General features: G+C 40.9%; 1 protein-coding gene across 1 annotated transcript; it reads left to right on the top strand.

Annotated features, from left to right (window-relative positions):
* The first annotated feature begins 453 nt into the window (after positions 1 to 453).
* GPR78 (G protein-coupled receptor 78) lies at positions 454 to 7,798 on the top strand. The gene is made up of 3 exons (XM_084516833.1): positions 454 to 1,326; positions 1,796 to 1,909; positions 5,783 to 7,798. Exons 1-3 carry the CDS (start codon positions 659 to 661, stop codon positions 6,018 to 6,020), a joined length of 1,020 nt encoding a protein of 339 aa, XP_084372959.1. The 5' UTR covers positions 454 to 658; the 3' UTR covers positions 6,021 to 7,798.
* Positions 7,799 to 15,883: the final 8,085 nt, after the last annotated feature.

The following is a 15,883-nucleotide window of genomic DNA, read 5'->3' as shown; positions in this document are numbered from 1 at the left end:
TGCATCAGGGTGTGCTCGGCACAGCGCAGCGCTTCAACTCCCACCAACCCGTCTCCAGCTCCGACCCTTCCTGAGCTGCGCACTAGCGGAAAGTTGGGCTTCCTACTGCTCTCGCCTGCGGCCCGCGAGTGGCTCAGCCCGACTCCGCGATCCCTGGCTGAGCGCTCCTCCTCTGCGCATGAGTCGCGGCGGGAGGCTCCGCGCCTGGGCTATTTCAGGGGCTGGGCACCGGGGGAAGATGCTCAGTGCCTGAAGGGGGCCGTGCCGTGCCCAGGGGGGCTGCGGCGGCGGCTAGAAGCCAGGAGCCGTCGGGGCAGAGGCGGCTGCAGCACCGCGGACAGCGCACAGCGAGCTCCGCTCCGAGCCTCCGACTCCACCGCCCCGCCGCGCCCTGGCCCCGTTGCCCCGGCTCCGGCTCGACGCCGCCCCGGACCCCGGTGCCTCCCCTCCGGACCCCGGTGCCGCTGCCCCCGTGCCCCGGCCCCTTGCTAGCAGGGTCCCACCGGTGCTCTCCCCCTCTCCTCCGTCCCCGCTCGCTCCCCATTTCTCCCCCGGCACCATGCGCGGACGGCTGCGGGCGGCGGCTTGCGAGGCTGCGGTGCCGGCTCGGATGCCCCCTTCCTCCTGCCCTCGCCCGCTGCAGGCGACCCGCTGAGAGATGGACTTGGCAGGCGTGCTGCTGGCGTTGCTCCTCGTGCTGGTGCTGGTCGTCTCCCTGCTCTCCAACCTCCTGGTGCTGCTATGCTTCGTCTACAGTACGGAGATCCGCAAGCAGGTCGCCGGGGTTTTCCTGGTGAACTTATCCTTTTGCAACCTGCTCCTCACCGTCCTGAACATGCCTTTCACCCTGCTGGGGATCCTGAGGAACCAGCAGCCCCTCGGGGGCTGCGTCTGCAAAGCGGTGGGTTTCCTGGAAACTTTCCTCACTTCCAACACGATGCTGAGCATGGCAGCGCTCAGCATCGACAAATGGATTGCCGTGGTGTTCCCCTTGAGCTACACCAGCAAGATGCGGTATAAGGACGCTGTGATACTGATGGGCTACTCGTGGCTTCACTCCCTCACCTTCCCCTTGGTATCTTTGTTTTACTCGTGGGTAGATTACAGCAGCGTTTATGCCTCTTGCACCTTGCACCTGAAGGAAGAGACGGAGCGGAGACGCTTTACGGTGTTCACCATCGTCTTTCACTCCACCAGCTTCATGCTGTCGCTGGTGATCTTGTGTTTCACCTATTTAAAGGTGTTGAAAGTTGCTCGGTTCCATTGCAAGCGGATAGACATTATTACCATGCAGACTCTGGTTTTGCTGGTGGACATCCATCCCAGGTAAGGGGCGCGTTTGCATTCACAGCCTCGGGGCTCTTGTGGTGGGTACCCCAGGGCGGAGGGGATGCTCTGCCTCCCCGGCACCCCTTCGTGTTCTCCTGCCTACCTCGGCAGCCCGGTGAGACCCTCCTGCCTCCAGCTCCAGGCGCTGCTTACAGTGCCAGAAGTCGGTGCTTTGTGTCTTTGCAGCCTGCTTCCTTAAAATGCTAGTCCCAGCCTGCGGGTGGGCTCATAGTGGCCTGAGGTCCCTGCACCAGGGAGCTGCTTTTGGGGTGAGGGCTGCGCTCCTCTCTCCCGCGGGCTGCCCTCCTCCGGGGCTGGGGCCGGGGCTGCCCTGCCCTGCCCTGCACGGGACAGCGGCTCCCGGCCGGGGACGAGTCCCTTCCTCTCTCCACTGGCTAGGGAGATCTCCCCTCCTCGCCCCTTGCATTAACCCACCGACCTTCTTTTTCTTTTTTTCCCTTTGCAGTGTGAAGCAGCGCTGTCTCAACGAGCAGAAACGGAGGAGGCAGAGGGCTACCAAGAAAATCAGTATTTTTATAGGGTCGTTCGTGATCTGTTTTGGTCCTTACATTATCACCAGGTTAGTATCTCCTGCCTGCTGGGGTGGGTTGGGCGACTTCCCGAGACACCCGTGTGCCCTCTGATGTGAGGATGCTGGTGCCGCGGAATGGGGGGGAGGGTTACGACTAATTTGGGGCTTGCAGAGCCCGACGGAGACTTGGGGCCGGTAGTGAGAGCACACACTCGCACGCTCTCACATGCACGCGCACACATGCGCGCACACACAGGCGCGTACACGCGCGCACGCCCAGCCCTCTGCGCTGGGAGCCCCGGCGAGTTCTGGCTCTCCTCTCCTTCTTGCTGCCAGCTCTGGAAGTCTCTGCCAAGAGCAAGAGGCTTTTAGGACAAGTACCAGGAATTAATTACACGCCAGTGGGCGATGAAAGCAGTTTAAAACACTCGCCACCCCTCCTTATTAGCACAACCTAAGCAACAGAGGGGAAAGCAGACCGCTTTTTCTGATTAGCTCTTTTTTTTTTTTTTTTTTTTTTTTTTTTTCACAGCATAAGGCCAAGCTTGCTGCTGTTGGAAGCTGAGGTGACATAATTTAAATTTATCCAGGCTGATAATTTGGCAGATAAGATTTGTGTCTGGAAACGTTAATGTCTGTGAATATATTGCTAATGGTGCAGCATGGACTTGTGATGAGGTGTGAGCGTTAGCTCCCAGCAAAACCAATAATTAGACTTTAAGAATGTATAACCATGCTTCTAACCGTTCAGAATCATTTGCATCCACTCTGGTGGCCTGTACCTTTTAAAAGAGTTATATATCATTCTTATTCTGTACTTGTATAGTCCTTATACAATATATGGTTATCATTTTTAAAGCTTGACTAAATCAGTGAGCTAGAAGCCAACATAACTATAGTGAATTGCAGCATTTCAGCCTTTTGTCTCTAAATTAAAATGGGCTAAAACTTTCACAAGTGATTTTTTTTTTTTATTTATTTTTTAATGGTCACCATTCAACAATGCTTTCAAATGCCTTTGGAGAGAACTGACTTCTGCTCAGGAAGGTGTACTAGTCTTTACAAAACCACCCTGGTGAAGGCTTTCCTGTTTGCTTCCAAGTTTGCCAGGGTCTGCAGCCACACCAGCTTATCAAAACTGGCCAGCTTTAGCCCAATGAACTTACACAGTCATATACACATAGGTCATTTACAACCATCATTATTACCCTTTTCTTACATCGGTAGTGGGACAGATTGAGGCCAGAGCACAAACATGACAATGTTTTTTAACCTTTAGGATGACATTTCTTTCAGTTCCCATTTAGATGTTAAGCAGGATTCCTGTCTGATTACCTGGATAACTGCATTTTTTTCTGCAGTTAAAAGGATTATTACAAATATTAACATTATAGCACAGAGTTAAAAGGTTAATTGATCAGTGTTCAGTACATTCTGAGTCATTTTCTATTCACTTTAGCCATAATCAGGATATAATTGTATTGAACAAAGTGGATCTTGCCATCTTCTTTCTATTTGAATATTACCAGGCTCAGCAAATTCCAGCATCGCTTTTTTTTTTTTTTTTTTTTTTTTTTTTTTTTTTTTTTTTTTTAGGGTAGAGATATTTCTTACACACTTCTAAAATAATTTCTTATAAAGTTCTAAAATAAAAGTGTCTTCCTTCTTCAAACCTTGCATTTTGCAAAAGTGAGATGGTACATTTTCTATGTGTGACAAATGGGTACTGCATGTGTCAACAGGGAGAAGGCAGAGGATTGGTTTATATAAATGTGCATGGCAAGGTAAAGCTTCTGCCTCAGTCACAAGGACCAAGAGGGATCGGCGACTGCAAAATAGGAAGCATTTGGGGAGGACATCCTGGGGGCCCTTTGCCTCAAAGGCAAGACAGTGTCTAGGCAACACTGAATAGAAGGTGGTAGAAGCAATAAAGTTGGAGGATTTGCTGTCTTTTCACTTCTCCATTCTTATTCCATTTTCAGTGCAGTTGTGTTGAAGTAATCTCTACGGAGGCCCTGGGAGAGATTTCATCCTCTCTTTTCTTGCTCTTTGGCCTGGTGACTCAGGTTGTGTTGTGAGCTCAGTGTTTGCTCCTCATTTCATAAATGTGAATGAGATTATGATCATTAGCAATATATTCATCTGTTCACTAAAAGCCAACAGATGAATTTCATCTTTGCTGTAACATCACTGAAATCAAGAAAATTATACTAAGATGCATCCAGGTGGATATTTATAAGGCTGAACCCTTCTGTCCAGGCCTTTTATCTTGTTAAAATCTGAGTGATTTTTTTTTTTTTCCCTGTTGGCTTCAACGCAATTACATTTGGACCCATAATACATTAAAGTGGACACATAGTAATACATCTATCTTCATAACTGAAAGATATCTTACTCTGCTTATTTGGTGTGTTTATAAAAATGTCAGTCATGTAAATATCAAGTGTATGTTTCCTGTATTATGATGATTTGCAGGAATGGATAAACTAAGAAACCATGTAGCAAATGTACTTTATTATGAATTTATTTATTTCTTACATTCAGTGTCTGAAATATTCATTTATTCCTCATGTTTCCTTCATGTGCTCTCTGTTTTGAAATCACTGGAATTTTCCAAGCAGTTTCAAGCAGGAGTCATCTGATTCTTAAATGTACTTGCCATGGGAATTAGTTTATTTTTATTAATTCAAATGAGAAATTTTCCTTATAAAGCTCAACTTCTTGTTGCAAAGTTCAGTTCTAGCATTGGTAAGTCAGCTTTTCTATGCAGAGAGATTGGAGGACTGGAACAGCTTCAAAATTCAACACCCTGCAAGTTGGGAGCTCTGCACATTGGAAAGAGGCCAAAAGTTTTTTTGAGCCTTGAGAAAGCTTCAGAGCTCACATTTTCAAACTGTGATGTTTTAGGGTACAGAAAAGGGATATTTTATCTCATGGTGATTTTTTTTTTTTTTTCCTTCTGGAATTAATATAACAAAATAGCATATTCTTGCACTTGCAAAAGGTTTCACAAAAGGTGTAAAGATAATGAAAACTTCTTGCCCTGTTCCTTCCACCTTACTGGAGAGTTTGTCCAATCTAGATAAACCGTATGCCAGACACTTGCTGGAATAGTCTGAAGGTTTTCTCTCACTTCTGTGGAAAAAACGTTTAACCTAGTTGCAGTTTCTCCACCCATGATTAATGGACCAATCTCAATTGAGGTGCTGAGACCACTAATCATCCATGAAGCACAGGCCAGGAGACATAGGTCTGGAGACAGCTGGCTGGCCATATAATGATGATAAAATTGTTGTCTCCTTGTTTTCTTTGGCCAAAATAGCAGCCAGCCAAATACACACAGAAACTTCCACAGGTAAGTCAATGCTGAAGTACATGCTACTTACCTAAAACCTCTACATAGGTTGGCAGATATGACAGTATGTAAGGGAGACCCACAGCTTCCAGAAGCAGCAAACTGATCCCACGGGTGTTATGTCCAATTGTTTCAAATGTCACTAGGCAGCTACATTTAGGCAACTGAGATGAGTGAGTCCAGATCCTCCATGTTGCCTCAAGCTTGCTGAGGGAGAGGGGTAATGGATCACTTTGACCACTGTCGCTTACCAGCACAACTCTATATATTCAGAAAATGTAGCAATAAACTGCAGTACTTTCTTTTCTCTAATGTATGGGAGCATTAACAATGAAAACACATTTTTTTCCCTCTTTCTATAGAGGTAATTATTATCGTTTCCTAGTGGCTTTGTTACAACAGTTCCCTTTATCTTTATTGAATTCAAGGAGGACCCTTCTCCTGCAGGGACCATGTACTGTATGAAAATAAGTGTTACTTTAATGTTTCATGAAGCAAGAGTTGTGCACTGGACTCAGTGTGAACATAACACTCAAGTGTTTCCATCTCTCTTTAATGTTTAACAGGTTGATAGAGCTCCTTCCTTTTGTTACCATAAACTACTACTGGGGAATTATAAGCAAGTGCCTCACCTACAGTAAGGCTGCGTCAGATCCATTTGTTTACTCACTTTTACGTCAACAGTATAAAAAAGTTCTGATCAACATCGTCAATAGGATACTTAAGAGGGATCTGTATCCATCATCAGGGTACAACAGCTCTCTCGACACTGAAAATGATTACTGCTTGCACAGAACAAACTAACAACATGGTAAGCACTCCCCTTTGAGTGAGACAGGACTTTGACACTGTTGGAAAGCTGCCTTTTCCATCTCATGCTGACAGTGGTAACGGTGTCTAGAGGGTATGGAAGCTGCATTAAAGAAATGTAATGTCTGTGGACTTTCCTGAAAGGCTCTTCCCTCATCTGCAGTCAGTGCGATATAAGGCAAGGCCTTGCTCCTGAGTGAATGGAGTAGGCTTGAGGGGTTTAAGAAAGCCTTTGAAGAAGCTTAGAGGGAGCTTTTAATATTTCGAGTCTGAAGACTTGGTATTTCTCGGAGCATCCTGCATCAGATGTAATAACCCACTGTCTTCTGGGAGCACAGAAATCCCCAGCTTGGAAGAAGAGGTCCAGAGTCCTCCGTGCTGTGCATGTCCCTTGGCAGCCCTGGATCTGTCCTATAAGTTTTGAACATTAAAATTAAATCTCTTAATTGATTGATTAATTGTATTGGTGCCTCAAGTGAGTGATATGGGTCAGCACTTTGAATCTGAGATTGTTATTATTATTATTCTTTATTACTAGGCATCATGATTGTAACATAGCCTTTAGGAAGTGGTACATATATTTGATATGCCAGTATTCTATCAAGCATAACCAAAGTCCACATATCTGAGTTACTACCATTTAGCACTTCAATGGTATGTGATGATAACAATAATTGCAGCAACAGTAACAAAGGCATATATGGAGTTTAGTTAAATAGTACTGTAGTTCCATCACTGAGCTAGTCCTATTCAAACAAGCTTTTATTGAGGGAAAAGAACAGCAACGACAACAACAAAAAGACCAGTTAAGCAGTAGAAGTAACAGACTCCACTGTGTTTAAGATACATTACTTCAGAAGCTATCTGGTTTCAAAACAGGCTAAAATATGTTAATTCTTTTTAAGGAATATACAATGTGTAAAATATTTCATGCATTGGCTATATTTGGTGGATGGTAATAATATTGTATTCTTTTATATTGATCAATTAATCTGATGATTTTAACAGATACCAAGAGATGTCTGAGAGATATTATAACAAACTTGCTGCCAAATGCCCAGAAACACAAAGCTGCTTTGTTATTATATGTATTTTTATTTATTTATAAATTTAAACAGGCTTTGGAAAAAAAAAAAAAAAGTAGGAATTATTTTTGAACAATGTTCTTTTGATTACATAAAACATGTTTCAAAATATTCTATGGCATTCGATAAGCTACTATTTTCTAATCTAGTATATAAAGGGAAAATTAAAGTAATTCTAAGATATATTTAAGAAAAGAGAAGACGTTAAAGAACAATTATTTTTTATGTAACAATGAATTTGACCCTATTAAGCACTAAGAAGACTCCTTCTGGTCAAACTAAGTATATAAGCATGTGATTAGGTACAAATATAATTTCCTTTGAAGTTAATTGTTCTGTTCCCATGCTGAAAATTAAGTAGATGCTTAACTGTTTTGTAAAATCAGTGTTTCAGTAGTCAGCACATGGAAAGAGGGTTGTTCCCACTATCCTCAACATGGAAAAAGGAGAGCACCTTATTGCAATCCCATTGAAGTCAAGGAAAGGTGATGCTGTGTAACAAATACTATGTTCTCTTATCTTCTGCTTTTAATCTCCGAGGCCTTTCTGAAGCTATTTATTTTTTATTTATTATTTAGCCTTGTGAGTACCTTAGGCCTCTGTGCTTTGCATCTATAGTTCTGCCTGTGTTTAAACTGAATGTATTATAATGATTTTGTCTTCTTAGTAAAGTATTTGTACTCTCTCCAATTTTGTGTAAATACAATATTTCAGAAAAAAAAAAAATGTATATGGAATCTTTCCAGTTCTACTATCTTCCTGTCTGCCTCCACATGCCTCCCCACTCTGTCTTGCTGCAAGAAAAGCCTGATGCTCTTGTCTTTCACGCTAGCTTCAGCGTAAGGACCAAACATCTTTGCAGGGGGCAAGGGGAATGCTAATTTTTCACTGAGAGTCAACTTTGATAATCTACAGCTCTGTGTGGAAACAGGAGTTTGATGATACCCACAATTTTTTATCTGATCTTTAGTTTCCCAAAGAAAATGTTGCTCACTTTAAGAATGTTACATATAGTTAAATATATTAAACCATCACTTCCAACACACACAAATTAAACAAAAAAAAATCTTTTTTAGTATCAACAAAATAGTAGATGAGAGAAAATATAATGATAATCTTCTAAAGCTATTACATCAATAAACCTCTAAAGCATAACCAAAGCCACATTTTAAAGGTATAAACCAGAACATAGTTAAACTGTAACATCTGCTGTTAAATTAATTAATGAAGCTGATTCATGCCAGTTGAGGGTGTTGCCATGCACACACTTCATAATACAACTCAATCTTGCAAAGCATTGAACATTTCTGGAGGTGCTTAGGTCTAGACAAAAAAAAAAAAAAAAAAAAAAAAAAAAAATCTCAAGCCTGCTGCATGTTACAGAATGCCTTTTAGATTTAATTTCCATGAAAAATTAGGAAGCTGAAGTCTACAGTATGTTCCAAAAGAAGAGTAAAGACACCAGAAACTGAGGGAGGGTGAGGAGAGCTGTAATTCTTTTTCTAATTTCCACTCTCAATCTTGATTTGCAGTGAAGTTTAAGTGCATTGTTTTGCTGTAACAGAAGGTATCTTCTGCTAATTATGCAGAGCTAGCTCTGTAGGTAATCTTTTCTTTCTCCCTTCTTCTCACCATCCCCTCCTCACCCCATACCAGAGAAGTGCTTGTTCTACTTTCCTTACTGAGTAGGAAGTGTTCACTAAGAGGTCATGGTTTCATTCACCCAGTTTACTGATGCAGGAAAAACTCATATTAACTTGGTTCTTCATTCATTATGCCCTGGGTTATTCTGGGGTAGAAGAAGGGAGAGGGAAAATACACTCTGCCATCATCTTTCGAAATGCTGCAAAGAAGATCAGTGTATTTACTGCTCTAACAGAGATGAAAACATGCATCTTATGCAGTGGGAGCATTTACCAGAGGGGTCAATGTTGTAGATTCTCTTACCAATATTTTAGCTAAAATAATCATTACATACACAATCCTGACGGTTGGATCAGAAGTTGTTCCAGAAAACCTGAAATGTGATATCCAAAACGACATCTTGCCACTGACACACTTGCTAACATGAAGGTAGTGCTCCAGGAAAGTGGATCTGGATTTATCACCCAACAGCCTGGAGTGGGTTTTGCTAGAAAAGACAGGAGACTGGAAAATACCTGGCAGGTCTGCTGTTGAGTTGGAAATCATGATACTTGGTTCTGTAGCAGAGCCGTCATGCTTGCACTGACATCCTTGGTGTGAAGGAGTTGTGACCCAGCAATGGTTTGTTGTTAAAGAGTATGCAAGAGAAATATTGTTTCCTCACTGTAATAGTAGTAGGGCCCAAAATGTTTCTAGGCTGTGATTATTCAGCTTCTGATTGCAATCTATGTCAGCAAAAATAGTCCTCTTCCTTACTTCAAACTTTCATTTTGGCTGTAGACTGGAACTCAGAACTGTACCTTCCCTGAGTGACATCTTCATCCTAACGCAGTCAGAATAAAAACTCTACAGAACAATTTAATTAGTCTATGTAACTGAAGAGGCTTTCAACTTCAATTTGCTTTTCTTAACACACCTTCACCGAAGTATTTCCAAGCCTGAAGATTTGGAAATTTTCTGACAAGATTCAGGATAGAGTTTTGAATCTGCCATTATAGAAAAAGGAAACCTTTTTACCTCATTTCCTAAGTGAGTGCTCTAACATTTATCAAAAAGAGTGGCCTCTTCCAAAGAAAATAGGATTTATTTTTATTATTATTACAATTGCTTAGCACCTATAACTGCAGGTAAACTCTGAGACTGTCAACCAGGCTGAGTTCCTGAGGCAAAAAACACGAGGCAGTACTTAGACTATGAATTCCCAAAAGGTTTAAGTATGACCTCTATCCCAGCCTGCTCAGTCTTTGCAAGATGGAAGTACTTGAATTCAAGTGTAAAATCAAAACTAGTACTCTTGGGTTGTGTGATCCTGAAAACTTATATGTCTCTCAGCTTAGATGGCAATGAAGACCCCAGGTCTTTAAATTTTCACTCCACAAATTCCTTATCCTCATTGCAGATCAGACGTGTCCTTCATCTGGATAAATTTACACCTAATATACATTTGCAAATAATCTACACTGCTCAATAATTAATGAATACATGTTTACCCTATTTTAACATTAGTAATGGTGGTACCGAACTTAAATTTCAGAGCTATTTGCAATGTTAGGCTTATTTAGGTCATTAAGCATGTGGAAATCAGAGCTCTTTAACACAACTTCTAATGGACCAGCGAGTGATTTAATTTTATTTATTTTTCTTACAATTTTGGATTAGAATTCAAACTCTGAGAAATTTAGCTCTATTGAAAATTGTTGATGTTCAAACTCATCTAGATAAAGCGCTTAAAAATACTGAAAAGAACAGTTCTACATGAGCTGGAAGGCTTGACTAGATCACATGGAAGGCATATTTTATGTTGTTTTTATTTTATGTTGTTTTTATTTTATGTTGTTTTTATTTTATGTTGTTTTTATTTTATGTTGTTTTTATTTTATGTTGTTTTATTTTATTTTATTTTATTTTATTTTATTTTATTTTATTTTATTTTATTTTATTTTATTTTATTTTATTTTATTTTATTTTATTTTATTTTATTTTTCTCCAGAAGTAATTATGTGCAGTTGTGCATGCAAAATTGAACAAGTAACTGTGTGTCTGTCTCAAAAGCACATTGCATATTTCAGGATTGTGAATTGCAAATGGCTTTTTCGGTCTGGTTCAGGAGGACACCTGGTTTGTAGGAGGTGTTAATTACACAAGTAAATTAGAGATTCTGCTTTTTATTTTTGGAAAGCAGGTCCAATTAATATTTAATGGCTCAGTTGGAGACACAGCAGAGCTGACCTTAAGAAAGGTTGTAAATATATGAATACCTTTTGGTGCCAGAAACTTTGAAGAGCAAAATGTCACCTGGCACGATGTATGCAAACAGCTCCTGCTTGGAGCTGGAGCTGCTTTTCCCTGTGATTTACTGATGTCATGCAGGCCAAACAACTGGTCCCATTTATGTGTATCCTTGTTTCTTTTCTCTCTACAAGCCAGCTTGCCTTGCCAGGACATGTAGGTGCATGAAAGTGTGAAAGGTCTCTAAGGATGCATGATGGAAACTAGGTGCTTTCTGCTCTATTCTATGAGTGAGCAATGAATGAAACATGAGTCGCTCCCAGCCAGGTTTCTTGTACACTCTTCATGCAAATGAAACATATTGCAAAGCATGTATGTTAAATGTCGCAGGGCCCATATGGTAAAGGGTATTTCTGAGTGATAAGAACTATGGATCTTTCCAGTCCATTCACTCAATGCCATTTTTTTTAACCAAGTGCCTTCAGAAATACTATGAAGAATATCTGAAGTATCTTCTTCACCTCTGAGTCCAATCTACTATCACATATTGCAAGCTGCTGAGCAGCCCACTATGGACACTATGGTTTCTTTCAAATGATAAAATAAAGTTATTAAACAGGCTCAAAATGCAGATAGCATTGCTATAGGGTAATCAGCACTCCACGACTCTGATAGTTGCATGCACCTGTCTGGCTTTTTTTCCTAAGCTTTCTCATAGCTCCCTGGGTATCCTCTCTAATGAATACCTGGGCTTGTTGTTGAGAAGCCAGTCACTCCAGCCAACTAAATTTGACACTCATAAGCTCCCTTTAAAAAAAAAAAAAAAAATTATTTATTTTTATTTATTTTTTATTTTCTAAGAACCAGAAGAGCACTGTGACAGTGGTGCTAAAAAGTGATTCAAACTCAGAAGTTTCTTTCTTTCTTTCTTAAAAATCTTGTTTATTTCTTGAAAAATATTTATCACAAAGAACAAGGAATAAACTCTCTAACTGCACACTTTGCTCATAAGTGTTTTTTGTAAGTATTTATAAATTCCCTTCTGCTTAGTTACTTTCATCTCTGGGTTTAAAGAACAGACTTGTGTCTGAACAGACACAAGAACAGCAGCATTTTCTTTTTGTATCTCTGCTGGCCTGTGTTCCCTTTGCAAATGCTGAATGCTTGCTCAATCCCCACACTTCCTCCTCGTTTAACACATTTGAAAGTCTCTCTCTTCCCTCTGTTTTCTCGTGACACCTGAAATGCAGACCACTTCTTTTCTTGATGTGTTCTCATGGACTATTATGTTGTTCTCACTGTTCTCACTTCTTTTTATTATTATTATTATTTTTATTTTCCCCGTGGTTTTAGTTTTCTGTGATCTTTTTTTTTTTTTTTTTTTTTTTTTTTAATTAGTTTTCCACTCACAGCCTTTTTTGTTTTAATTTTGTGCATCTGAGGAGGATTGCAACATGCAAATTGATTAAACTAGAAAGAAAGCTGTGGGGGAAAAAAAAGGCAATCAAAGAAATCATACCAAAAGTCTTACCAAATCTATTTTGTCCTTTGGGTTTACAGTCTACAAATTGCTGTAGTCAGTAGCACACAACTGCTGTCATATCTAGCTGCATTTTCATTTTCACATAAAGTTACCAGATATCCATTTATGTCTGAATCAAGAAGCAAAAGGTGTTCAGCATGAATTCCTCAGAGAAATAATTTTATTTTTGGAGCTTCAAGAAAATTTTGAACCTACTGTCCCAATAAACCTTGTGAAGGGAAGGTTGGATTGAAATGCAACCTACCCAATGTGAGGACACACCTTGGTTTCCTCTGGGCTTGTTCTGCAATGGTTAACTATCCGTTATTACACTGGCAGATTAATAGCCTCACTTCTAATGCTGATGCTCTCAGGTTCAGCCCTTAGAGTGTCAGTCACCTTTTGGCTTTCAATTGTACAAGATATGAACCTGCAAAAAACAGAGAAATGGATCCCAGAACCTTTTGCTTTGTAACTTCACATACTGTTGTTGCATTGTTTTGATGAATCTTGAGGGTAGCTGTTGCTTGGCAACTTGAAACTAAACAGGTCCGACTTAAATATAGTATGTAAATGGCTTTCTCTTAGCTAGCAAGGTTTCTTGACATCTTGACATCTTGCTCTTAGAGAAAAGCTGGAATTTGGACTTGCCTCCTGGTGAAAAGTAGTTTCTTTCAAGGAGACAGAAGTAGCTACTGAGAGCTGTGCTTAGCACAGTAATTTGTAGAAAAATCAAAAAACTTACTTCCTTCAGGTATTTATCTGGATATCTGTACTCCAAAAGTGTCCTGTTTATTAGTGATTTAAAGGAGGGCCCTGACTAATCAAAGTTTTGATGAGTAAAATTAACTTTTTTGATGAATCAGTGGTTCTCTTTTGTTCTCTTATCACAGTAAAACACTACAGGATAACTTATTGAAATTACAAATTGAGGAAAATCAGAAAAATACAGATTCTCAGCTGTCATAGAGAGCTCACTGTCAGAGTAATTCAGGGAGCTGATAGTATGGCTAGGACCACGGATGATGGCTTTTGAGCTGATATTGGTCATGTTCTGAATCCTTGTAGGCTGAAAAAACAGACAATGAACCTCTCCCATGGTGTTTAGTGTTCAGCCTGCAGAAGATAAGGCTCTGGGGAGACTTTATAGTGGACTTCCTGTACCTAAAGGGGGCCTACAGGAAAGCTGGGGAGGGACTCTGTCAGGGAGTGTAGAGATAGGATAAGGAGGAATGGTTTAAAACTAAAAAAAAGGGTCATTTTAGATTAAATATAAAGAGTTTTTTTACACTGAGGGTGGTGAGGCCCTGGCACAGGCTGCGCAGACAGAATCACTGAATCACAGAATTGTAGGGGTTGGAAGGGACCTCGAGAGATCATCGAGTCCAACCCCCACTTGTGAGTGACTTGAGAGCTCGTGGATGCCCCATCCCTGGAGGTGTTCAAGGCCAAGTTGGATGGGGCTTTGGGCAACCTGGTCTAGTGGGAGGTGTCCATGCCTATGGCAGGGAGATTGCAACTGGATGGTCTTTAAAGTCCCTTCCAACCCAAACCATTCTATGATTCTGTATGTAGATGACACAGCATTTCTCATATCTATATAAATCTTAGCAGTTGTGGATCGGGTCTTTAACCAGAGCAGCATCATGATATCAGTACCACTAGGTGAAATTACACTGACAGAGGTTTTAATCCAAAATATTAGCCTTTTTGAAAGGCTGCAAGGAGGATTTCACTAACTGATGGTGCCATTCCCAGACTATAGAATATGACTGGTATTGTTCCCACAGTGTATCCCACTGGCTGGTGCTGCCCACACTATAGATTTTATTCTACTCTTCACTGTCCTGTTCTTGTTCTCTTGATAACTATGGCTTGGCCTGTCCTAGACAACTTATTTTTCAGAAGTGTTTTACATACTGGAAATACTCGTAGATGACTCCTGAATATCCAATTAGTCACTTTTTTGGCCAAGAGAAACCTATGTTCATATTTCTTATGATGAGTCAGTGCTTAAGACTGACTATTTGTTACCCCTCTCCAAATTCCTTCCAATTTGTTAATGTTTTTAATGTCATTGGATGCACAATAATGTGACATAAGGTTGATGGAAAGCAGTGATGTGCTGGAGTCTAGTTGAATCCTGGAATGAGTCACATGAGGCAGACCTGAGCCAGTGAACCCCAGAGATACAGTAACAGACTACATCAGAAATAGATATCCATTTCCAGGAACCAATGAGTTTCTTACAAAAACCTTAGGGAACTAAGTTGCTGCATATAGGTCTGGCTAAAAAGCTTGTGGTTTAAGCCCAGTAGATGTTGATGAACAGCTGGGAGAACAGCTTTGAGGTCTGTTTGTTTTCTGTGAGCAGGCAGTCTATTTGGGATTTATCTGTGGGGCTGAGTGGCATGATACTGAATGTGTTGGCTGCATGAGGTGCTGCATGATCCCAGGAATGGCCTCCAACCTGGTTGCTCCACCTATTTTGCTATTTCTATCCAGCACCTTTAGTCTGAAGTCACCCACAAAAGACTATATGAACATGGCAAGTGGAGGTTAGAGGCAATCTCCTGCAAAAAGTGGAACTTACAATAGCAACTTTGTCCAGTGGCTCTCTGTAGTTTCCACTAATGATTTGTTATTTCTTGAATGTGGAAAATCAAAACTGGACTAAAGTTCTGGATCTGTTAAAAAGACTCTGTAGTTAGGGGAATTTTTTCCTTGGGGGTGGGGTGGGTGGGGTGGGGGGGGCTGGTTTTGTTTGTTTGCTTTTTGCTTATTTGTTTTTACTTTTTATTTGACTCAGGAGCTTATTTCAAAATGTGAAGTTGAAATCCTAAACATTTTCAGGCCAGACCTGAAGTGACTACTGGTCCCTGCTGTTTGAGTTTAACACCCATTTACCCGGAGAATGTCAGCCTTGGAGGATGATATTTCTTTGGAAAGTGCTGAGGATCTGTCTTCAAGGAAACAGGGTCTGTTAAGTCTTTCTCCTGTTGGGTATCTGCAAAGAGAAGTAAGTATTCAAAGTCACTTTTTCAAAATCCTTCCCAGCACCTCTGAAAATGTGCAAAGCAAACCCTAGAGGACTTTTTTTTTGAATGTTTTGGCATTAATGTTCTGTGAGACAGGGAAGAGAGACAAAGTGAAAGGAGTCTCAAAATAGGACTGTCAAGTTCTTTTCTGGTAGAGCTGATATTAATTTTTAATACTCCATCTGCGATCAGAAGAAAAGAAAGACCTTTAGCTCTCAGCACAGATCTTTTTTGAGCACACTTCTTTTTTTCTTGTAGACATTACATATTCAGTTATGTGATTCATTGACTTATTTTTATTATTTTTCTTGCTTTATGAGAGTCAGTCACCTCTGAGCT

The sequence above is a fragment of the Aythya ferina genome, assembly GCF_964211825.1.
Source record: "Aythya ferina genome assembly, chromosome: 4".
NCBI lineage: Eukaryota > Metazoa > Chordata > Aves > Anseriformes > Anatidae > Aythya > Aythya ferina.
Note: the sequence above shows the minus strand (reverse complement) of the source record. Positions and strands in the feature narration are given on the sequence as shown.